Source organism: Diadema antillarum, unplaced genomic scaffold (genome assembly GCF_040938485.1).
Source record: "Diadema antillarum isolate AM-2024a unplaced genomic scaffold, OU_Dant_1.0 scf00000008, whole genome shotgun sequence".
In the NCBI taxonomy this organism is placed as follows: Eukaryota; Metazoa; Echinodermata; class Echinoidea; order Diadematoida; family Diadematidae; genus Diadema; species Diadema antillarum.
The window spans coordinates 5,375,976-5,402,165 of record NW_027270897.1 but is presented as its reverse complement, the minus strand read 5'-3'; the positions used below and the strand labels follow the sequence as shown (position 1 = coordinate 5,402,165).

At 38.5% G+C, this 26,190-nt stretch overlaps 1 protein-coding gene across 1 annotated transcript; it reads right to left on the bottom strand.

The window, feature by feature from the left end:
* Positions 1 to 5,033: 5,033 nt before the first annotated feature.
* On the bottom strand, positions 5,034 to 25,614 carry LOC139718736 (splicing factor, suppressor of white-apricot homolog). The gene is made up of 2 exons (XM_071630204.1): positions 25,295 to 25,614; positions 5,034 to 5,286 (listed from the first exon to the last, which is right to left on the bottom strand). Exons 1-2 carry the CDS (start codon positions 25,507 to 25,509, stop codon positions 5,034 to 5,036), a joined length of 468 nt encoding a protein of 155 aa, XP_071486305.1. The 5' UTR covers positions 25,510 to 25,614.
* Positions 25,615 to 26,190: the final 576 nt, after the last annotated feature.

Here is a 26,190-nt window from a genome sequence, read left to right as displayed (position 1 = left end):
GCAGAAGGCACTACCACCGCCACCGCAGTGACGCTCTTTGCAGCCAATCAAACCAATGACACAGCACAAGCTCAGTCGGTGAAGGTCCACCAGCTAGTGCATCACTAAGTCTGAAAATATCACAAGCGTGGCTTATCTCTCCAGCCGAAAGTTGCCGTTTCTCACATGACATGCACACTCAGCAAATGTCAGGCTGTCAACGAGGTGTATTTGACAATATTACGCATTTCTACTCCCATCACAACTTGCTAATCATGTTGTCACCATTGACAACCATTACCATGGCGACCTGCTTGCATAGTTTCAATAATATTACGTGGCGGTTGTGGAAGAGTTAAGCTTAGAGCTCAGGTTTCCCACAATGAGTCATTAGAAGTAAAAGAGATGAAAAATCCCCAATTCAATTTTTTTTTTTCAAAATGAAATAAAATAAAGAAAAAAAAAACAAGAGTTCCGGATTTTATTTTTATTTCATTTTTTTTTTACATGGGATCAGAATGATAATTTCAGGAAAAAAAAAATAAATGATGAGATGCCTAAAATTATATTCTTAAATCATGTGAAGTGAGTAGGACAGCAGTGAACAAATGATACATTCTGTGCTCAAGTACAACTCCTATATATCACAAATTTTTACTGTTTCTGTAAAACATGTTCATCCTTGTTTACCAAATCCCATCATCTCTACATGACCAGGGAACAATCAGGCATAGAAGATGAAGTTGAATTCCATTCCCTTCATTACATGGGAGAAGGGGGTGGGGATATGTCTTGCCAACCATTGTCCAACTGTGGAACTGTTGCCTTATCTTTTTGTCCCATTATGGATTGTCTTCCTGAACACCTACCCCCCCCCCTCCCTACTCCCCCCCCCCCCAAAAAAAAAAAAAAAAAATTGCAACCTGTATAATTCAATTCACAGCTTCCCCCTCTCAAATGATTCTCAACACTTACAGACTGTGTGGTTATTGGGGACAACCTTTGCAAACAGTGATAGATGCAATAATTTGATCGTGTCAAAATGATCTGCTCTGCAAAGGTTTTTATAAACATGTAAGATATATAATGGCACTGCATGCATGCAGGCACTGCCAAAAGAAGTCATCAATTATTGAAATGTGCCAATGCTTGCAGTGCATCCCATGCAGTTGACCAAGTTTTAGCCTGCTGCACTGGGGCAGGTGTGATGCCATCCAAGACGACATCTCCTCAGCACATAAGACTTTCGTGGCAGGCTGTGGACAAAGATAGTTTGAGGAGTTTGGGGAATGGATGGCTGGTTGATAAGCAAAGCAGTGTGATTCACAAAGCCGTGCCCACTCCTTCCAAAATGTCAGCTCTGGTGAAGGTCGTAATGAAGAAAACACATACATCCCCCGTTCGCCAGACGTTTTAAGTCGATCCCCTAACACCCCCTGCCATGCATGAAGAGACGATGCGGTGATTTTCAACCCCAGTCCAACCCCAGTCGGGCAAGGCAGGGAAGCCATTACATTTAGAGAGATAAATTACAGGCAGCGAAGGCCTGACTCCTCAGGCACAATTATCAAAAAGAAACTAGTTAACTGGAACCCAAGATAGCAATTTCCCGCATATACTAACCTACTGAATTCATACTCAAGGCATCACATTAATTGGCGTGTGGGTGTGGGTGTTGGGGGGGGGGAGGGGCTTCTACTTGTGTGAACAGTAACATAGCCATAGACTGTCTCACTCTTGAGTACAAGAGCTCCCAGGTTATGACAATCAATATCTGAATTCAAAGAAACCATCCATACAGTCAGACTGCTCACTATTCATCGTAATCCTGCCTGGATGCTGGGTGGGGGTCTGTGCGGCAGCAGCATCACCCCTGGATGACATCCAACGGAGGCATCAAAATCTCCGTAAATGAGGACTCCAACCTCGCTGGCAAAAAGACAACTCATGGCAATGAGTAGTCTTGAGTTCCTAACCCTTGTCCTTTCTTTCTTCAACAAGATGGACGAATAGAAGTGGGAAATGGAAGGAAGGGGGAGGAGGGATGTGTTATCTCAATGTGAAATGATGATAGTCTCTGTTCAATAACTTCATTAACAAAAGGGCAGGCCTATGTAATATCATCATGGCTATCATCACTTCTATATGAAGTCAACTAGCATTATAATGAGAATATGACTGGAAGCCAGGCTAGCAAAACTGGTTCATCCGTAGTAGCTGGATAACATGATCTGTGCAAATTATGCTAATATGTCACATGCATAGCATACAGAGGAAATCAAGCAAAGTTTTCTTTCAAGGAAAAGGCTTATTACAACAATCATCTAAAGTGTTTTCATGACAGGGAATACAATTGCTATAGTGTGTCATGATCATAATCCTTGTAAATGAATGCAAACTGAGAGGTAAATGTACAGAGATACAGTTGACAAACTTCTACTGCATTGGGTGTTGCCCAATGTATTACAGATATTCAACATTTACCCTTATACATACAGTATATTATTTCATCAGGTTCTTCCATTTCAAAAATGGCTGCTCTTTCAGACACAAAGAGAGTAAAACAACCATTCTCACATCCAAAATATACACCCTTTGAGTGAAATGTAATGTGGCTCTGAACGATAAGATGGCTCATTTCTGTTTTGTTATTTTTTTATAACTCTAAACATGTATTGCCTACAATAATTGCAAATACACTCTGAAACATGTAAGGCAACACAAACACCATTTCCATATATGCCTATATTCATGATGCTCACATTTTGAGCACTGACAGCCCAAACTGTCTTTCTATAAGGGCACAAACATCTTAAGATGGATGTGGCAGTTTAACCTGAAATGACTGCAATAATGAATACAAATCATACTTTTACACTTAGCATAAAATAAAACATTAACAGAAACTAAGCCAGTGTGTGAGTAGTTTTGCAGGTAACAACTCAATATGTTTCTGTTCAGTATGAAACGCAACTACACTGTGAGATACAGTTACAAACTCAAGATAAATGTCGAACTGAATGGAACTGATCTGCTTAATGTGGCTGCCAAGGAAGCGATAAATGCTTGTAACCAAGCAATCGAGGGATCAACAGTTTCAAGTCCCCTTAAAGGACTACAGTAATGAGGATAAAGTGCTCTGCCTACATGTACATTTGTATAAGCACAACCTCCTCTGCCATGGGACCCAAACCAGGGGCCTCGGGATTGATAGTCCATGGTCTCTAGTACTGAGCTGCAATCAGCTTTTATAACTTTCACATTGTCAGACTGTACATCCCTCCCTACAACAATAGTCATTCTGATGATATGTAAACTGACTTATGGGCCCGAATCCACGAAGGTGGTACAATTGAAACCATGATTTAAACCATGGACAAAGACCATAGTTTTTTATGGGGCGCCAAGTGTCGCATCGCCTATTTCATTACAAAATCAGTCATTTCGTTAACGAAATGGTCATTTTGTAACGAAATAGGCCATGCGACACTTGGCGCCCCATAAAAAACTACGGTCTTTGTCCATGGTTTAAACCATGGTTTCAATTGTATCACCTTCGTGAATTCGGGCCATGGAGTCAAGAGCGGGGGAGAGCTAGCATTCCCAACCATAATTCTTCCCTGTGCCCTGTAATATTGCATATCAATGCCCAATCATGTTGCATCATTCAGCAAACACACACACACCACACACACAAATATAATACAGTGTGTGCATGTGTGTGTATTACATAATGAATATTATGATTACATAATAAAGAAATAATGTTTGATATAAAAAAAAGCATAACTATAAATGTTACTACACATTAGCCGCCGTCACACTGGCAAAAGATCGTGAAGTTTAAGATCATGGTCGAGATCTTTTGCCAGGTGACTGCGGCTATATCCCTAGTTTGAGTGGGAAGTTTCATGAAAAGTTTGCAGTCAAACTGGCAAAACTTCGAGATCTGTAAAGATCGCGAAACTTCTCTATCTTTTGCTAGTGCGACCACGGCCAATGTTTGATAATGCTTCCCTTCCGCACTAAAAATCATCTCATTCGAAGGGGCTGTCAATTTTCAAGGTGGAACACCCATAGAATTTCACCAGAGCAGCTAAAGTATTATAAGTCAGCACATAAGGAGCCCCTCCCCACCCCACCCCTCACAATTGTTATAACACATGCAGAGCATTCTGAGACACAAAGAGTAGCATGCCTTCTTCATAACACAGAAAGCTTTGAGACATAACATCACGCCTGTGTTGAATGTTTAATGAGAACAGGAAATGAATCCAAGAGTGTATTTCCATTTTCATTTCATGGCAAAAGTGGACGATTCTTTTCCTGGTTTTGCTCCTTGTGACACGAACCCTTTCTTTTGCTTCATATCAAAGTCTCAGATGCAAATTTATGCATCTACTCAATAATACCAAAACTTTGGCTAACTTTTTGAGACCAAAATGTTTCCATTAAACATCATTCCTCCACATCAGCAATGAATCGCCATGACAAAAAGACAATTTGCGAAGGACATCATCTTCAACGAGAGTTCTTGATCGATTTCAGAGGTTCTACTTGCCGAGCCTAAAGAGGATAACATTTACAGAAGGTCGCCCGCCCTCTTTGGTGATAAGCCCCTCCCCCTAATCTTTACAAACCCAATCTCCACCTGGAAATGACCTTCGTCATTTAAAACACATGTCATGTATCACCATCAAACAGTAATAAACCAAAAGAATGACCTTTTGAATGTTTGCACTAAGTCTTTGAAATGCTGAATTTCAAATCACCTTGGATTAAAAAGGTCTAATTCATTGTGCAAATGTTGAATGGTCCTTGAAATTTGACTGATGGATACTGTAAAAGCTGTTCTTTTCGCGAATTTGGGCCGCGAATGTAACACACGAAAATATCGCGAACAGACAGGCATTAGTGCACATAAGATATCCTTGGTGTCAAATCATGAAAACATCTTGTGAAAATATCTGTGACCTCCTCAATCGCCAAAATATCTGTACGCAAAATTAACAACTTTTACAGTAATATCTAACCACGCAAGTTGCAATGGGAAATTATTCCCCGCTCCCTGTGTGCTTCTCTACCCAAGGAGGACTACTCCCTCCAGAGCAGAGGGTGGCCAAACTGTCTGGTCTAGTAGTACCTTGTCTGGTCTGCTCCTCCAGCAGGTCGGTGTGCAGCGCCATGTAGCGTTCCTCATCACAGATAGCCTCAATGCGGGCAGCCTCGGCTGAGAGATGAGTCTCCTCATTCCAGCCGGCCCGGTCAAACTCCGACAGGTCGTGGAGGTGTCCTCTTCCATCATATCTGGAGACAGAAAAAAGAGGAGGGCAAAGGGGAAAAAGAAAAGAAAAAAAATGTATAAATTTTTATTTCTTAAAGATTTAATTCTCCTCTGTGAAAAGCACAGAAATGCGGGACCCTAGCAAGCCTTGTCTCCATCAATGTCAGTAATAAATAAGGGGTATCAATGGTCCTTGCAACTCTTACAGGTAGGATTAAACTACATTGTACAAATGATGAATGCAGTGTCAGTTGTCAGCACAACATTCTCTCTCAGTCACGCAAACTCATTACTACTATTGTGTCATGAGTAGTGTGACTTTCCAGGGTGAGTCTACACTTTTAGGGGTCTTGTACCACATGCTACACTGGTCAAAAACACACAACCCTTCATCCTGAAAGACACACTAACATAGATTCCAGTACAGAAACCATTCCTTCTAGATTACAGCATGGCAGCCATAGATGTGATGGCTTCTTCACCAAAGACACACAGGATTTACAGATATAGGATTTATTCATTTTTTTAGTATCCACATACATGTACAATGTATTTTTGATCACCAGTGTTATTATTCTTAACACTTCTGGGAACCAATAACCACCACATCCTGAGCAAAAAGTGCTTGGTCTACTGCACATCACAACGCAGAACTTACAAGCATTGGCATATGATCACTTTATTCTAAATCAAAACATATAATATAAAAGCTTTTCTACTATGGCCACTCAACTGAAATGAATATCCTCATTTCAAATCCTCATTTCTTTGTGTTTTTTTCTGCGAAAAGAAAGGCAAATACCCATTGTATATCTGCTCATCATACATTGACAAGTTTCAAGACTGATTAAAATCTCTGCAACAAACTAATGCTAGATGCCTGTCAGATATTGCAGAGCAAGCGATCCTTGACATTTTATACAGCAATCTCTCGGGTTACAGGCAAGAAGTAAAACTCCAGTGGCAATAATCTCCATGGTTACAAGAAAACAGCAACCTGCAATTCACTGGTTTTTTTTTTTTTAATCAAAAGTGCAGGGACTAAGAAAACTAGAACCGGAAATTTGTCAACACTGACAAATTAGGTGATCCGATCTCTTCGAAAATCAATGATTTGAGTCCTGATCCCAATAGGCATGACCATACCGGTTTCATTTGTGTTGAGGGGACATTGGCCGTGTGATATTTGGATTCTCATTTAGAAAAAGAAGTCAGACTTGCCATCTTTGGTACCGAATTCCGTATCCACTAAAGAAGATACAGAATGAAGTATATTTGACCTTTGACCCCACTTTGCACACCCAAGATGGCATCTGAGCAAAAAGTGGTTATTTAGTGAAGTGATTATTGTAACATGCCCTTTGCGTGTGCAAAATATGGGAAAGACAGGACATGTATTCACCAAGATACAGGATGAACAATTTGTGACCTTTAACCCTAATTTACATACCCAAGATGGTGTCCGATCAAGTAGTTGTTATTTTATGAAATAATGTACGTGACATGAACTAAACATGTGCAAAATATGGGGGTGATAAAGGCTGTTTTTCTTGAGTTATTGCAAAGAAAGTTTCAGAAAAAAAAATCACAAAACATCGAAGATAAGCTTTAACTTCAACCAAGTTTTTTGACATGATGCTGATGTTGTATTAAGAAACACATTGCACATTACGATAGCCCAAAGTCTCAGCTACAACATATTAAAATCTGGGAGAAATTCACTGACGGGTAAGTGAGCTAGTTCTCGATAAAGACAACCATGTCAATTTTCACATCTAGAAAAATTCCCTCCCATAGAGATAACACGTCATAACGAAGATAGAGGAAAAAAGTACATATGACCTTTGACCCCACTTTGCACAGACAAGATGGCATCTGAGCAAAAAGTGGTTATTTTGTTAAATGATTCTTGTAGCATGGTCTCTGCGTGTGCAAAATATGGGAAAGATAAGACATGTATTCACCAAGATACAAGATAAAACATTTATGACCTTTGACCCTAATTTACATACCCAAGATGGTGTCTGATCAAGTAGTTGTTATTTTATGAAATAATGTACGTGACATGAACTAAACATGTGCAAAATATTATGCTTATAGAGCTTGTTTTTCTTGAGTTATTGCAAAGAAAGTTGCAAAAAGAAAGGAATATCTCAATACATCGAAGATAAGCTTTAATTTCAACCAAGTTTTTGGACGTGATGCCGACATCAAATGAAAAAATAAAGGGCACATTATCGATAGCCCAAAGTCTCAGCTACAACATATTAAAGGACAAGTTCACCTTCATAAACATAAGGATTGAGAGAGTGCAACAATATTAGTAGAACACATCAGTGAAAGTTTGAGGAAAATTGGACAATCGATGCAAAAGTTATGAATTTTTTAAATTTTTGTGTTTGAACCGCTGGATGAGGAGACTACTACAGCTTGTGAGTCATATGCGTACAACAGTATAAAGAAAATGTAAAAGAAAATTCAACATATTTTCACTTTTTTCGCATAATAAAAGAGCACTTAACTTGCCTCTTTCTAAAGGCAGGGGGAATAATATTACCCATAACATTTGTCGGTAACGAGTCAGGGGAATGTGTACTTTTTTCAAAAGATTGAATTTTGTGAAATTCTCTTTATATTTTCCTTATATTGTTGTACGCATGTGACATCTAAGTTATTCATACACTGCAGTAGTCTTCTCATCCAGCGGTTACTGCACAAAAACTTCAAAAATTCATAACTTTTGAACGGACTGTCTGATTTTCCTCAAACTTTTAATGATGTGTTCTACTAATATTGCTACATTCTCTCAAACCTTATGTTTATGAAGGTGAACTTGTCCTTTAAAATCTGGAAGAAATTCACCGAAGCATAAGGGAGCTAGTGCTCGATAAAGATAGTCATGTCAATTTTCATTTCCAGAAAAACTGCACTCCCATAGAGATAACACGTAAACTGGTCAAATTTGACAAGATTACTTTCAATCCATTTTTACGAGGTGATGCTGTCATCCAATCAAAATGTTGTTATTACATTAATGAAAGAGTATTTAATAAGCTACATCATACTGAAATTTGGGTGGAAATTGGCAAAGGATTAGTGCAATACGCTCGAGTGAACTTGAAACTTGATGACGTCATTTTGAAAATTTACTTTTTTTATTTTATTAAGAAATTTGAAATCTTTTAATCATTTTTTCAGCATCGCCAACCCATGAAATGACATGTACAACTCATCAGCTTTCAGAATATAAAAAGAAAATGGGGAGTCACCGTCCATCCTGACGAGTAATATCGGATTTAAAATTGGCGGTTTTTTTGGCATTGTTGCACTGTATATCGCCATTGACGCGCGCGCGGAATTTCAACTTTGACGGGCCCGTATGACGTCATATTGAGTCGGATCGACTTGAAACTTGGTAGAAATATTACTTGGCATTTCAGGCATCCGATAAACGTTAAAAAAAACGGGAAATTTCAGTTGCATATGAGCTGTGCGTGCGTATATGTGCGCGCGCGTACGCGTCTATCCGATTTTTTCAATTTTTCAAAAAATGCTCCAAATGGTCTGAAACGTGTGCAAAAAAAATTTGAGCTCGATTGGAGCATACAAATATTTCAACGCGCGCGTACGCGCGCGTTTAAGAGAAAATATGAATTTTGAGAATATGAGTAGAATGCGCATAACTTGAAATATATGTGACGTAAATTTCATTGAAAAATTCCATTCCATTGATGAGATATGATTGAGAATGTGTTTTCATATAATGACGTCATAGTGACGTCACGGTCGACTGATCACTATGATTTTATTAGACCAGTCGTCTTTGGGACATGATACATATATGGTATAAGTTTGAAATTGATAGGAAGAACATTTTCTGAGCTAATCGATACACAAATTTTGTCCAGAAATAAAGAAAGAAAGAAGAAGAAGAAGAAGAAAGAATCCGTACAGATACAGAAGGTGATCCGAGAGGATACTCGGATCACCTAATAAAATGGCAAGTAGATCAAACACAATACCAGCCAATTTTGCAATCACTAACATTTATGCTGTAAGAGGTATAATCAGATCAAAACTAAACAGACCATTAATATCTCGGCCTGGATATACTTATACAATGTACCTACTGTAATCATATCCATGGTGACAGTGGCCTTGAGAATCAACTCTCTATGCACTTTCCATCATTGTGTCTTCGTGTGTGAGTACTTTTCCCCTCATCTAAGCACTGTTTGTTAACACTTGAAGCATTTCCTTAGAGAAACTTTTGACACATGGGCCGTATTCACGAATGAGGTACAATTGAAACCATGGTTTAAACCATGGACAAAGACTGTAGTTTTGTATGGGGCGCCAAGTGTCGCATGGCCTATTTTATTAACGAAATCAGTCATTTCATCGATTTCGCCGACGAAATGATCATTTCGATAAAAACGAAATGACTGATTTTGTAACGAAATGGGCCATGCGACACTTAGCGCCTCATTCAAAACTACAGTCTTTGTCCATGGTCTAAAACATGGTTTCAATTGTACCACCTTCATGAATTTGGGCCAAAGTGTTAGGTGTTGGATTGGATACACATTGCTACTTGCCTTACAGATATTAATATAAAGTTTTGGTACCTCAAAAGTTTCCCTGAGTTTCCTTGTCTTAGTTTGTGTTTCAGGTTAAAGTACCTTTCATATAACTAACACTGTGAGACTTACTTGCCCCAAAGTGCTCTCATGTCTTAGTAATTATGCATTAATGGTTTTGTACCAGAGCAGAGCGGGCTCTGAAAAATTCGAACGAGCCGTTAATTTAACTCGACGCAGTATAGCGACAATCAATATACACGTATTGTACGAAGCCATTATTGCATGATTACTAAGACATGAGAGCACTTTGGGGCGAGTAAGTCTCAGTGTTAGTTATATGAAAGGTACTTTAACCTGAAACACAAACTAAGACAAGGAAACTCAGGGAAACTTTTGAGGTACCCAAACTTTATATTGTCTTTAAGGTTAAAGTTTAAAATCTTTTAAAAAAAGATCAAAAAGACTACAAATTTCGGAAGTGTTTCCATATAATAAATCGGCATATCTGCATAGAATATCATTAAATACTTAGTAGCCCTCAGGTAGATACTCTCTAAATTCCTTAGATTGAGATGAGGGACAAATCCAAAATTAGGTTGAAAATCTAATTTTTAAGCATAATTTTGGATTTGTCCCTAACCATCATCTTATAGATTGACTTCCAATCTAAGGAATTTAGAGAGTAGTATGATAGGTAAATGATAGCCTTATGTATGTTGTACACTGTATACTGTATGATGATAGAGGAGTTATCAATCAAGCACATGCTGCACACATACAATGCAAATTACCTTTCTAAAGCTTGAAATATGGGCAAAGATGGGAGAGTTGGTAGTTGGTCAGAGGAAACAATGTTCCCACTCAAATCTACAATATTCAGCTGATGAATAATAATTATTTCATATGGTAATGATATGTTGTATGCTCCTTTGGAAGAAAACTGCTGCATAAAACATGGTGTGTGCAGCAATCTGGGTATACTACATAGCAAATTGCGATGCGATACCGGGAAAATTATTACCTGGGTCGAAATGTAGAGTCAGTTAAATTGTGTGTAGTTATGGAAGAATAAGGAGGGCAATGACAATTATGATATTTATGATTCTTATAGTCATATCCAGCCGCAGCATGAATATTCATCTTGGGGACATACGATTACAAACTAATACACCAGTGAGCAATGCACTATATTTACAGTATATGCCATGCTTCTCTGTCACTGCACAAGTTTTGGTGATAGGATCTAAACTGTATTCTGTAATTACAGATCTGAGAGATGAACTGTGGTTGCATACAAGCACAAGAAAAGAGAAGCATAGTAGACTGGGGGAATATACCTTTCTGCTTGTCAGAAAATGGTAGGCCTAAATCTGCCATGAGCACAAATATGGTGAGAGGCAAGAAAAAGACATTTCTTTTCTTTTCATTTTTCATTCTAACTACTTCTGCTTTCTAAGATCCCCATTGACAGGTCGTCTGGTGGTAGAATAAACTTGGTAAAACACCAAACCTGTACTTGAGAGCAAGCTACAGGCCACAGTTATCCTAACCACAACAAACACAGATTAAAGGAGGAAAGAAAAATGCACAACCGAAATGACGCTTCCCCTTTAAAGCTGCACTGGAACATGTACGTAGCCTTCCAGGGGATGCACAGCTGAGCAGAAACTGAATTGGATCAAAGGTCACTTATTAGCATACAATCACTTGTAAGCACGGCTGACTGTTACTTGTTCTATACAAATGAAAGGAAGCTGGCACACTTAACGTTCCAGACAGGGACCTGTTCTTTGACAGAGAGCCACTGACCTGAACCTCCACATTGCTGGCCAGCCGGCCGGTGAACCGTTGAAGGCACCCAGCTGATGGAAAATAACTCACTGGCCAATAGTGGTGCTCTTCACTTTCTATAACCTTGTGTCAAGGTTATTTACTGTCTGCTCTCTGTGTACAAACAATCCATACAGTTAAGTGGACTTGGTCAGGAAGAGACTTGGCCTCTCTTCCAGCCTGATTAACTTATCTCTTCCATCCATGGTAGTAGTTATGTTCAGACGACAAGCCCTAACCTCGAGGTTAAGCTCTTGCCCCCTAACTGCAACGTGTATCCACACAACGAATCTTAACCTCGAGGTTACGAAACCCCATGATTAAATTCCTGCCCCTTTGAGTGCGTTGATTTTTGTGTCCACACGGTGCTTAACTACAAGTGGGGACCCCCCGCGGCTCATGGTTAGAGCGCTAACCATAAGATTTCTTGTGGCTCTTAACATCGAGCTAACCTCGAGGTTAGCTAACTACGAGTGCATCTTCACAGGCCCTAACTACAAGCCCTAACCTCGAGGTTAAGGCTTGGCGTCTGAACGTAATAATTGACACTATTCACAATTTTGATAAACCAACAAGCCCTCTTTTCTTGTTTACTTTTTTGTTTACTGACTCTAAAAATAGCATTGCATCTTTTTCATTCCAATTGCCTAGAGCATAGGCCTATATACTACTCCCTTGACTATTACTACATGTAGCGTGTATCTCACCTACCAGGTACCTCCACACATAGGCCTAACTGAAAAATTAGCATTAAAAATCAAAGAATTAGCATACCGCATACAGTACATTAGAAGTAACTTTTGTTAACACACACAAATACTCAGGACAGTCTGATAGAAAATATGGGATCTCAAGGTCTGCCACATGAAGGCAATGTTTGAATCACTGTTCATTACAATTTTTTTTTTTTTTTTGGGGGGGGGGAGGGGGATTATGTGTGCATTGTATCTGTTTTTTAATTAAAGACAACTTAATCATTGCAATATCAAAATTTGAGAACAACGAGATCACATTAGAAATTATTTCTTTAAATGTGTATTTCCGACTCTAAAAAAAAAAAGAACACCTTATGACTTTGAGTTTGTCATTATGACTGCTGACTTGTTACACTCTCGTTTTGTGTGCACACACACACACACATACGCACACACCCAAAGATACACACACACACACACACATATGCACAGACCCAAACATACACACACATGCCTTGTTTACCTTTAACACCTTCACGCCCATCTCCTATGAGTGCATTCATGTGCACATGCGACATCAACATCGCCACTCACGTATAATACAATATCACAGATCAAACATGCACAGTATACAATGTAGATCACCGTCGAATATAGATCACTCAGTGGCAGTGGTACCTGCCAATTCACCTAAAACCTACATCGGCCCACAGGGTACTCACTTTTGAACTCAGGAAAAACTCATAAGTAAACTGATTGACAGAGTATGGCACAAAGCACATTCTTATGGCTCTCATGCCCCGGCAGGAGATATTCTGGTGGTATTTACAGAATCAAGAATTTTAATGTTCACATTTCTTTTTTCTTTCTAAATCAAAGAGTGAAATATAACAGTGACATTGTGCTGTTCTATTTGAGCAGAGCAATATAAACATCAAAATTGATAAAAGTTCAGCACAACTTTGAAAAGCATGTTAACAATACAAGTACATCGACATTTGACCTACAGTACCTAATACATCAACTTGACATTCTATAATTCTATTTACATTATACCTGTTTCTATTTAGTTCCTTCTATCATTTCCACTCACAAAAAGTCACTGTCCTCAAAAAATGACATATAAATCATAGCTTTTAGACCAAAGAGGAATTCCATCTGTGTACATATGAGTATGTACACATACTGTGCACACTATCATTCACCAATGTGTTGGTTGCTATCGACTTTGCAGGCTGGATAAAGTTGTGCAACATTCGTGATCATGCACTTGCATCATGCATGAAACACTTAACTTGCCAGCAACATAATTGACGAGTCTGACAGACAGACTACCAGTAATTTTCCATGGAAATTGACGTTCATCTCGCCAAAAGACCTTGGTAAAGACTCAGTAGACACAGTTTATTTGCTGTGTGGGTGACAAAACCACTGCTAAATATCCTCCCCCCCCCCCCCCCAAAAAAAAAAAAAAAAAAGGTAAAAGACCACTTTCAACCAAAAAAAGAGGGAAATGAAGTTGAAAAAAACAAACATCGAAATCAAGGTCACTGCTTTTCATATTATGACACAAGAATGCAATGCTTGTAATCATTGTTATGTCCTCTCTCACTGTACAGCATTATGGATATTCCCCATTCTGTATCTCTCAAAGGAAGACTGTGCATTGTGTGAATGGGAAAACACAGCTTGTACAGAACTGTACAACACTATAGACCATTGACACTATTATCGGTCAGAGTTCAAGTTACTTTGTCATATGATATTTTCAGAATTTGTCTTTCACAAATTTTTGAATTTCTTACATCTTTCTGAGCTGAAACGAAAAAAAACAACAACAAATGAAATACAATGCACACTAGGAAAGATGCTGGAAGAATAGAATCACTCTGGAATTGCACTACAGCAACGCCAACAGTTAACTCGCTTCTATCAAGTTAAATACAAAAGTAGCATCCCGATGTTTGTGATGACAATAGCCCACTTTATTTTGCAACATCTGTAAACATTACCTTTGGTACATCTTTAATCTTCCTGCATATTCATTTGTATTATTTCATTCATTCATTTATATTCTTTATTTGAAACAAGCTACAGCAGTATGATCTTGCCTGAGATCTGCCCCAGTCTTGCCTGCCCCTGCAGTAGCTAAATACACTGTACATAACACAAGACACTTTCCAGCACACAACAGAAAATTACATGTACCAGGTACGGTACATAAAATAAAACTGATTCTGTGAGTCAGCACTAGAGGAAAACAGTTGGTCTCAGGTGCAAGTGGTCCATTAATTTGAGCGGTCAAATGCCGTGAAGTACAAGAACTATTGTACACCTGTACCTCACACGCATTTGTTGAATAACCTCATTGACTGTCATATCGTGCTTTAGAATCAGCGTTGGAATTCTCACCACTTGCCTCCTCACAATGTCTGTCTACTCCTCGATCTTCTGTAATATCCTTGGGTTGAGATTTATCTAGAAATCTAGCTTTCTTCATTTAGAAGAGTGCTGCATTTTAATTAATGGCTGAGATGATGGCATTGAAACAACTACAGTATAGGGTCATCTACGTTGTAGTACACCTTGTGCACATTAACAGTTACATGTATATTCGGGCCACACTCAAAAAAAAACAAAAAAAAAAAAAACAATCGTTGACCAGGTACATCCCTAGAGATAATATTGATTCAAATAAGAATACTCCTCTGTATGGAGATTCAAATTTTTGCTTTAATCACCACATTCTACACATGTCATCAATTTCAGGGTTAATTTCTAGATTAAATGAATAAAATTACACAAAAATTGTTAACTACTCTGTTTACTACATTTAAGTTCAATTCAGACTTTACATGTGGGACAAATGCAATAACCTTCCTTTTACAAATCAAAGCATTTGAATTGCTAATGATCTCATTGCTTGTAAAGAGCTATATGCATTTTTTAAAGAGATTATCAATCTAAACAGCAAGACAAAGGCAATCCAAATGAAGTCAGACAGGAAAAAAGAAATTTAAACAGAATATAACAATCTAATGAACAGCAGAGCACTGCTGCCAACCTTTCGACAGACAAATTAGTACTCAGCACCTCTAAAATTCCTATTTTTTCATTAATTTTTTTTTCCAACCAGCAATCCTTTCAAATATGTTAAAAACCTAATCATATTATAGAGTCAATTCCAACGATAGGATTCTTGTTCTTTTCTGCTCCAGCGGGAGCAGTGAAAAGGGGAGCTGGCTTCAATAGTTTCACATAAACACATTGCCTACACCCTGAGGAGATAATTACATGAAAGTTTCACTGTGTGGCCACTAATTGCAGTGGCTCAGAAAATTGCCACATATTCAGCAGGTAGAAAATGAAAATCTACAAGTGTCAGAGGAGATGAGCTCCAAAATTCTGTTATTATAAATCAGATCCAAGATGAAAGAGTGGATAAAATACAGTGTATCTATTAAACTTTATCCATGTTTACCATTAAGAACAAAGAAACCCAATATACAATGAATGTGTGGATTGATTGAATGCAGAAACAGTAGAATAAAACGATGAAGTTCAAGGAAAATTGGACAATCCATTCAAATATTTTGAATTTTTGAAGTTTCGGTACTGCCATCACTGGATGAGAAGACTACAGCAATCTCTGATTATAGTTGGACAATGATATTTAAAAAATATAAAGAAAATTCAACACATTTTCATTTTTCTAGCACAATGAAAGAGCAATTACATACCTCTATCAGAAGGCAGGGGGAATAACATTACCATGAACACGTCAGTATCAAGTGGAAGTGATTTGTACTTTCATAAAAAATGATTTGTTTTGTTTTGTTGTGGAATTCTCTTTATATGATTTTCTCTATTTTCTTGTCCAACTGTGACATCATACATTCTTGCAGTCTTCTTATCAAATGACAGCTGTACTAAAACTTTAAAATTCATAACTTTTGAACAGACTGTCTGATTTTCCACAAACTTCACTGATGTGTTTTACTGATATTTCTGCATTTACTCAATCCATAAATGTACTACCACGCTGTATTCGGGTTTCATTCTCCTTAAAGTAATGCCAAAATTAAACTAAAATCAAAAGACTGGACTTGTGTGTTCTTTCTGCTCAAGAGGAAGCAATGCAGGGGATCCAGGTCCAATGGTTTCCTCATCAACCCACTGCAGACACCCAAGGGGCGAAATTCACAAGTTCTGCTGGGAGTAACTCACTACATGCTGCAGCTCACATGTGCGTACACTGTGTAATTCACTGCTGTAGTTATGTGTCACAGAGGTGCAATGTGTCGATCCATAAAGTCACACATACAAAGTGTAGATGTAAAGGCCTTGGTAAAGCAAACTATCTTTAAAGGACAAGTTCACCTTCATAGACATGTGGGTTGAGTGAATGCAGCAATATTAGCAGAACACATCAGTGAGAGTTTGAGGAAAATCGGACAATCTGTTAAAAAGCTATGAATTTTTGAAGTTTCTGCTCAGTCACGGCTGGATGAAAAGACTACTATAGCTTGTGATGTCACATGAGTACAACGATATAAAGAAAGAATAAAGAAAATTCAACATATTTCCATTTTTCTCGCATAACAAAAGAAAACTCGACTTCTCTCTTTCAGAAGACAGGGGGAATGATATTACCCTTAACATACATCAGTAGCAAGTCGAGGAAATGTGCACTTTATTTAAAAAGTAAAGTTTTGTGAAATTCTCTTTTTATTTTCCTTATGTAGTTGTACGCATGTGACATCATACACTGTACACTTGTAGTAGTCTTCTCTTCCAGCAGTGACTGCGCAGATACTTAAAATATTCGTAACTTTTGAACGGATTGTCCAATTTTCCTCAAACTTTCACTGATCTGTTCTACTAATATTGCTGCATTCTCTCAATCCTTATGTATATGAAGGTGGACTTGTCCTTTAAGGTTTACCGGTGTGTATATTTAGTTTCGGGCAAGTAAAAGTATGAAAGGTGATAATTTTACTTGCCTGAAGGGCATATTTGAAGAGAGAAAAAAAGAGTTAGTGTGGGAGCCCTGGTATTTCGATATTCACACACACACACACACACACACACACACACACACACACACAAAGATAAAACAAAAAGCATGGAGATATTTACTTTGTAGTTACAAAAAATACATGAACCTGCTCAACCTACGTACTGTAGTCCTATTCATTATGTTCCCTTGCAACTTCCATGCGCAATTAATCAACTGTATGTGTACATGTGTAGTATACACACATAATCTACAATGTACACAGGTAATTCCGTGAAGTTGGGGCACAAAGTGTGACATTTTAGCATAACTCAATACTAATTATGCTATACATATATTGTTTATAGGCTTTACATTTGTATTGAGACCATACATTTTCCTGGAAATTTTGTGCCATTCAGACTCCATAATTTTGATGAAGTTATTTTTTAAAAATGTAACGGTGTCCTGTAGCATCGTGACGTGTCCATGTAGCATCGTGATAGTTAAAATCTGGTCCTAAAAGTCAAATTAATGCAATTAGCTTGACCAAAATTTGATATAATATGCATAATTACTAGATTAGTCAGATACAGCGTAGCTAAATATCTTAACTCTCCTTTCCACAGTTTTACTTTTACAAGAAAATTACACAATGTGTCACTATGCTACGCGGTGTCCACCAAATGTCACAAAAAAGGACACCGCGTAGCATCGTGATACATTTTGTAATTTTCTTTTAAAATTAAAACTGTGTGCAGGAAATTTGAGATATTTAGCTATCTGACTAATCTAGTAAATATGCATATTGCATCAAATTTTGGTCAAGCTAATTGCCATAATTTGTCTCTTAGGACCAAATTTTAAAATACCACGATGCTACATGGACACGTCACGATGCTACAGGACACCGTTACATATTGTTTAATAACTTCATCAAAATTGATTCTGAATAGCACAAAATTTCCAGGAAAATGTGTGGCCTCGATGCAAATACAAAGCTTACAAACAATAAATGTATAGCATAATTAATATTGAGTTATGCTGAAATGTATTTTTCAAATATCACGATGCTACATGGACACTGCCCCAACTTCATGGAATTACCCACACACAAACACATACACAGAGAGAAATGAGACATGAAATATGAGTGGAAATTGATGACCTTTAATAACAGTTTTGCAACCTGATGAGCAGATACTGAGTACTCAATTTAATCTACACCTTTCCTTTGACTAAATTCCTAATGCCTAATTCCATACCAGACAAACACACAAGATAACAGATATCCATGACTCTTAGGGAAAAGAAGAATGCATTTCTTTTCATGACAATCTGAAAGACCATTTAAACCTCAGAAAATAATCTCATTTCATTTTCAGGGACTTCTTCTGCCATTCTAAAAGGTCATATGCTTGTGGGTAGCACATCACAAACATGAATTGATTATTAAATATGAATTAGTTGTGACTTCTTTTGAATATGTCTCCTCTTACACAAACTGTTATTAATATGCTATTATCTTATTTGAATACAAATCTACCAAATTGTCCCATAAAAGCAAGCAGTGTACAATGCCAGCCAGTGATATTGATGGCTTCTGTCATAACACCTACATATATTAGTTACGTTTAGACGACAAGCCTTAACCTCAAGGTTAAGCTTGTAGTTAGGGACGATGAAGACGCACTCGTAGTTAGCTAACCTCGAGGTTAGCTCGATGTTAAGAGCCAAAAGAAATCTTATGGTTAGCGCTCTAACCACGGGCCGCAGGGGGGTTAACACTCGTAGTTGCACCGTGTGGACACAAAAATCAACGCACTGAAAGGGGCAGGAATTTAACCTCGAGGTTAAGATTCGTCATGTGGACGCACGTCGAAGTTAGGAGGCAAGAGCTTTCGAGGTTTCCTATTCTCGAGGTTAGGGCTTGTCGTCTGAACATAACTATTGTAAAAGTACATGTGTATCCTTGACCTTATAACATTTTCTTATACACTTAGTTTGAATGACTCTATACTTAACCCTCTCCATAAATCCCAATCTTTCACATAAGTTATTCTACAATCTAGGGCTATTCATCAACCACATTCTGCCCCAAATGTACACACTAATCATCTCTACTGTGCCTGCAAATGAGTGTATCAGCTCGTGGGATGTATTATGGAAAATTACTGAGCATTACATGCACATGTGTAATGTGTCATTGTACATCGCATTAGATAAATTCCTTTGTAAACAATAGACAGTGATCTCAGGGGTAGTTTTACACTGTTGGCTGACGGTGTTCTTTGAATTGTACAAAATCATTTCAGTAAAAAGCTGCAATTTCCTGCTGGCCCCTTTGCATTGGTTAGGCTAGTTTACACATTGCTTTTAATCACATAACAGAAAAGGCTGTTTTGTTTTTTTCTGTTGTTTTTTGTTTTGTTGTGTGTGTGTGTGTGTGTGTGTGTGTGTGTGTGTGAGTGTGTGTGTGTGTGTGTGTGTGTGTGTGTGTGAGTGTGTGTGTGTGTGTGTGAGTGTGTAGTGTGTTTGCTTGCTTTTGTTTGTTTCAACAGTATGTTAAATTATTAGCTGCATCTTTAGGTCTCAAGAATAGAGGAAACTAATTCTTACTCTGCTACAGCTGTAGGTCCATGGTTACAGATGAGATAGAGTACATCGTACCTATTGTAGATGTGTCACTTTCCATAATACAGTAAAACTTGAGGTTCCATACTTGACATACATGTTGAAAGCTATTCTTTGCTATCTCTTTGTTTAGAAGTCCAACTGCATGCTGTGTCAGCAAGAAACTCACACACACAAAAATCCATCATCCTCTCATTTTACTAAAAAACAAAACAAAACTAGAAATGTCGCTATGGCGACTGGTATGCCTCCGCCATAATGCATGATTCTCCTAATAGGTCTAGATAGTTCATGTGGACAATGTGTGATTACATTTTCACAAAACTGGCAAAATATTGAAATGACAAGTTTGTCACAAATGTGTTGAATGTTCACCTTCCTTGACCTTGGTTTAATAGGATGAATAGGAGAGCATGTACACGTATTTGGGGATTTAAGGACTTTAACTTGACTTTGACCCATTCATACATTTAATGCAATGAGTAATTTTCATGGTACCGGTATGGAGAAAAAGTGCAATTTCTGTACTGAATAGTATTTGTTACCATGTTCATCTGGCCTTTGACCCTAAAATTCATAAGATAATCACTTTCAGGTAGAACATGCATAGATATGCAGTAAGTTTCACGATAAATTGAGCCACTTCCGAGATATGGAGGAAAAAGTTAGTTCAGCACTTTCACTTGATCTTTGACCTTTTGACCTTTGAGGCAATAAAAAAAGAAAAAGAAAAAAAACTCTCTAGAGAATTTCTATTAGGTTACACATGCATACACCAAGTGTAAAAAAAAGAATACTAATCCTGCTGGCATTGCATGAACATGAGGGAAATAGTAAAATTTTGAAGTGTTGTACTTGACCTTTGACCCCTGACCTTTGACCCCATGAACCCTACATTCTCTAGACAATCACTGCCAGTCAGTACATGTATATACTATGTTCCATGAAGATACCTTGAACAATTTTCCAATTTACAGAGAAAAAAAAGAAGTTTTAATACTTTTACTCGACCTTTTGACCTTTGACCTCATGACCCAAACTTTCACCAGAGAATCTAAGTTGGGTAATACATGTATACACTAAGTTTCAAAAAAATATCTTCAGGCATTGCATAGATATGGTGGAAATAGTGAAATTTTATGTATTTGACCTTGACCTTTTGACCTTTGACCTTAAGCACGTGCACCCAAAAGTTGATAGGCACAACTTCACCCCCTAATACACATACATGCCAAGTTTCATTAGGATACCTCAACAGCTTTTGATAGTTACCTTGTCCACAAAATTCATTACGGACGGACGGAAAGACGGACGGATGGACGGAAGGACGGACGGACGCTACGACGGACGGACGGACGGACGTGCTAACGAGAGTATGCTTGTGTGGCTAGGAGAACAATAGTGCACAATAGATGGCCTTCATTCCGTCAGGCTTGTCGTCCGGAAGGACGGACGGACGGACGGAAGGACGGACGGACGGACGGACGGACAACCCGAAAACATAATGCCTCCCGCACCACTTCGTGGCGGAGGCATAAAAAATGTTATGTACTGGAAGGTCAACAATGAGAGTTATTTTTCACAGTGTCCATTGTAAGCTAGAAAACACTCTCAAGGTTAGAAAGTGATGTACAGTGTAGTTATGGCAACAATAAAACCGGTACATACAATGTACAGGTTGTACATATATCATGGTTTCACATAACTATGCAGTCAGTTTCTATCATACATATAATACTGTAATACATCAGGAGATAATGTGAGGCGATCCATTGCAGACAATGGACAAAGAGATGAGAAATTGAAGTTTCACTGGGTGTGAGAGGTTACAAGAGGCTGGTTTTCTTTCAAGGTGTATAAATAAATCTTTCGCTTTCTTTAATTCTGAAGGCCAATATCAGACCTGATACAGAACAATCAGAGAAAGTAAGGAAGATGGTTGACATGGTCCACATATTTTCACACTGCATTACAGAGTGTCTCCTTTCAAACGCGTCAAGTTCACAACAGTTGGACCCCTGTTTGGAGGGGGGTAATCATGGCTGTTCCTGGGTCAGCTCGAGGTCACCCCCCAGCCAAAAAGAGTTACTCACACAGCAGCTGAAAACCAAGCAGCTCAATGCAGCACTCTGAACACGTGCATCTCTTCTACATATTAGGCAAAGCTCCCTCTGGTCCCTCAATGCATTTTTGCTACTCATTCAATTTGTTGCAGTAATCCACAATGCATTTCTTTGGAAGTGAAACAGTGCCGTTTGTGAGCCAAAAATGAATGTTAGGTACCAAACACAAGCAATGTGTCTGAAATTGCCTAATACTCTTACATATTCTTGCAAAGCTCACTACAAGTTTTTAGAGGTTTTCTAAAATCTTGTAGTAAGGCTATAATGCATCTTTATACCTAATTCATATTGCCATCCTATCATGAATTTATGTATTGTATCATTTACCCATCATGGATGTTACACGTAAATTTCAAAATCAAGGTTCTACACTATCTGTTATACCACAACACACAACACATCATTCTAGAAATTGGAGACACTGCTACAAGAATTGCTGATAAAAGACAGCATACCGGCAAGTACCAATATCAGTTTGTAGTGACTTTCCATCAGTGTTGTTGTTGTTGTTTTGTTTTTTTTTTGTGTGTGTGTGTGTGTGTGTGTGTGCATGTGTGTGTGTGTGTGTGTGTACTTTTGCACAGGTCTTGGTGATACACAAAAATCACAAAGAGAATACTGACAACCCCAAAACTTTGCTGAAGAAGCTCCTAAACAACAAACAAAAGGTCTCCTAAAAAAACAATATTGGACTGTTCATGCATCGCTAGAAGGCTCCATACGATTGGAATGAGTACACTACTGAATTCATTCTCATGGAAGCCCAATATTCCTAAACCAGATTTCATACATGTATGCCACGATTCTATTTTGCATATATGTCACACAAATCTACAATAAATCTAAATTGTTGTTCCTCTTTGAAAACTTTGTTGTCATGTTGTAGATATATTACTGTGCTCTGTGGCTGTGGTATAGCTAGAGTAGATTAACTCAGTAGCACCTCTAGTACTTAAATACCAATCATTGAACTTGGTTGAGGGGCAATCCAAGGGTTTAGGGACCACACACTGTTTTGACCTGAAAATTATACTCAATTATATTTTAGGTTACAGAAATGTCTTCTGACATGTTTCTGCTTTTCAACACTGCGATCTAAATTCGGCAATCATTATCGAAATCATTGCCATAAATATTGCCTGTTACCTACAAAAATCACACATTGTGTGTACATCTATTTGCTACTCGCTCGTACTCGCCGATACAAATACATGTACGTACACGTACGCCTTGCGTACGCACATTATCTGCTGAAATTAGCCAGCCACTCTGATACTGTGATAGAAAGCTGGCATCTAACACAATGCTCTTGAGCCCAGCAGTGAGAGCTCGAAAAATCAAACACACGTCCCGCGAATCGTACTCAACTTTTGTACGTAAATATCAAACGCAACTTTGAAGAATCAAGTCAAATGCATCTTTGCATTTGATTCTCATCAAACACAAAATTTTGGACAATACTTGCATTTGATGTGAAGATACAATTACAGTATCGCAAGTCCATTTTCTGGCACAAATGGGGCCTAGTCCAATAAACGTTACAGAAGCAAGCATACCCCGGCAGTGCAGTGACAGTTCATGTCTTTTGCTGGCTAATTTCAGCAGAACGATGAGTATAGCAAGCAAATCTCAAACTGGCATTCATAATTTCTACATGCACTCAGCAACGTTTATTGCAATAATTTCATAATTATGGCCAAAGTTGCATCCTAATGACATCGTACGGAATATTAAGCATGTGAGGGGGTCGTTTACATGTGACTCTGTACACCGAACTATCAACTGGAGTAATGAAAAAAAAATTGAGGTCAAAATTGCATGTGGCCCCTAAATCATTAACCACTGCCTCCTGGATTGCCCAAAGACTACTGTAAAAGTTGATATTTTTGCGAGACTGATTTTTCGTGTTCTGCCAAGAAGAGTTTTGCGTGTTTTTAATTCCGCGGAATTAAGAGTACAAGACATCAGCTACTGGAGCACATGGCAAGTAAAAATATTCGTGTGCTTTTATTTTTGCGCTAGTTTCGGGTTGCGCGAAATGCGCATAAATATCAACACCGCGAAAATTTCCACTTTTACACTTACAGATTTCACACAACACTATTACCAAAGCCTACTACATTTGTACAGCTGTAGTTAACACTAACAGTGTTATAACAGTCAACACATTACTAGAATATTCTACTCAGTCATATTTCTACTTTAGAGGTTTGCCCTGATCTGATTGGCAGTCTGAGTATTAAATTACAATATTCTCTGGACCCCTTCCACATGCCAACAGTAGGTACCATGGTACTAGCTACACTGTGGAAAAGCATCATGTGCACGTGCATGTGGTGCTGTGTGGTACTGTCCACTAGGAAGTCTGGACTGTAGTAATGGTGCTGTGTACTAATTTTGTGTGTGAATGCACACGACATGCTATATGAGTCTTGAGGTTCTCATAGAGTCATATAGAGGTCTAAGCAATTGCAACTTCTCGAAAACAAAACAGAACTTCAGCAGTCTCATGTCATGATGAAAGTCAAGTTCTTCTAGACCTACTAGTTCTATACTACAAGTTACAACAGGCGTAAATTGTAATGGTACAAATTGACGAGGATTACAGCTACACTGTAGAAGAGAGATATGAACATTGAACTTATTATTTTACTGTTGCTGTGTGTAACGTTGTATAATTTTAAAACCGCAATAGGCCTTATGTGACTGTGTCCCATCTGCTGAAACGTTCTAACGTAGGCCTATTATAGGCCTACTACATGGTACACAAACATTAGTGTCAGTACGACAGTATTTAGTAACGTAAATTTAATTGCATTCTTACTTTTTTCAATTCAATTCAATCTACACTGTATTGAAAACCAAGCCAAACATAGTCCCCAAGAAGCACAGCTTGTGAGTGGGGCCTACTGTAACATCAGATATACACTGTATATTAGGTACCTAGCTATAACATATAAAATTTAGATTCTACACTAAACAGAAGTTGAACATATCAAAAACATTTTAATTAGGCTAGGCCCGGCCCGAGGCCCTAACTTCACGACATTCACACTAGGTTTAGTTCTTTGCCATTCCGATTATTGCAGTCTGATGTTGAGCGATACATCGGGAATTATAAAATTGCTATTTAAAAAAAAAAATTAGGTGACCACTTCAAAATTACTTACCTGTCAATCATAAGTGTTTTGTCACCCATCCATGGGATAAGATGACCACCTCGGTCAATTTCCCTTGCCCGGGCATCATCGCGGAACAACTTGCAGGCATAACCCACTACACACACATCGTCCAATTCCTCTTCGCGCGATTTCTTCGCATCCTCTTGCCTCTTCCCAGCCGAATATTTCAGCTTTACCCTTGATTTACTGGTGATTAGGGCCATTTTCACCCACCCTCAGCTCTGTCAAATGATCTTGGAGGGCCTCATGATGCTCCCACCGTCGCCTGCCATACAATTTGTGTATGTTTTGCTATGAATCTAGCTCGATTTTTTTGTCAAAAGATGACAGGTCGTTACTGACCCGATACATGAACACGCACGGTACCGGTGAGTTGATGATACTGGTAAGCGCTCACGCCAGATATATGTACAGTAAGCGCTGTCGATTGCGCTCGGTAGATTTCCACCACACGCTGCCCCGGCGAGAGAGCATCGCAAAATCGCGTATGAAGTAGTGCGAGCGGCGTGCATCCGAGGGTTGGATGTGTATGCATACGTGAAGTCTGCGTATTATGTGTGTGTACTAGAGTGTGTACATAAAATCGTGCGTTACACACACGCTAATTCCCGTTCATGGTCACCATGCGTGTGCTCGGGGAAGCGGTACGGGCCGGTTCCCGCACCGGCGCATCACCGCCCGAGGACGCACATCTCGTAACTTCAGAAAAAATGAACACTGTACTACATCAACAGTCAAGTACTAGTAGTAAAAAAAAAATATATATAGGCATTCTACAGTGCAGTTTCCTCCTTTTGGATCGAGGTTTTCTTTATTCGCGTTTCTCTCAAAGATCCCTTTACGGCATCAAAACGGAAACGCAACTAATATCATACAGCAACACA

Bases quoted from the DNA above. Each gene is read 5' to 3' on its own strand.
- LOC139718736 (XM_071630204.1), bottom strand. From the start codon at position 25,509: ATGGCCCTAATCACCAGTAAATCAAGGGTAAAGCTGAAATATTCGGCT. The intron at 5,287-25,294 runs GTAAGTAATTTT...TTCTGTCTCCAG, and splicing joins AAAACACTTATGATTGACAG to ATATGATGGAAGAGGACACC.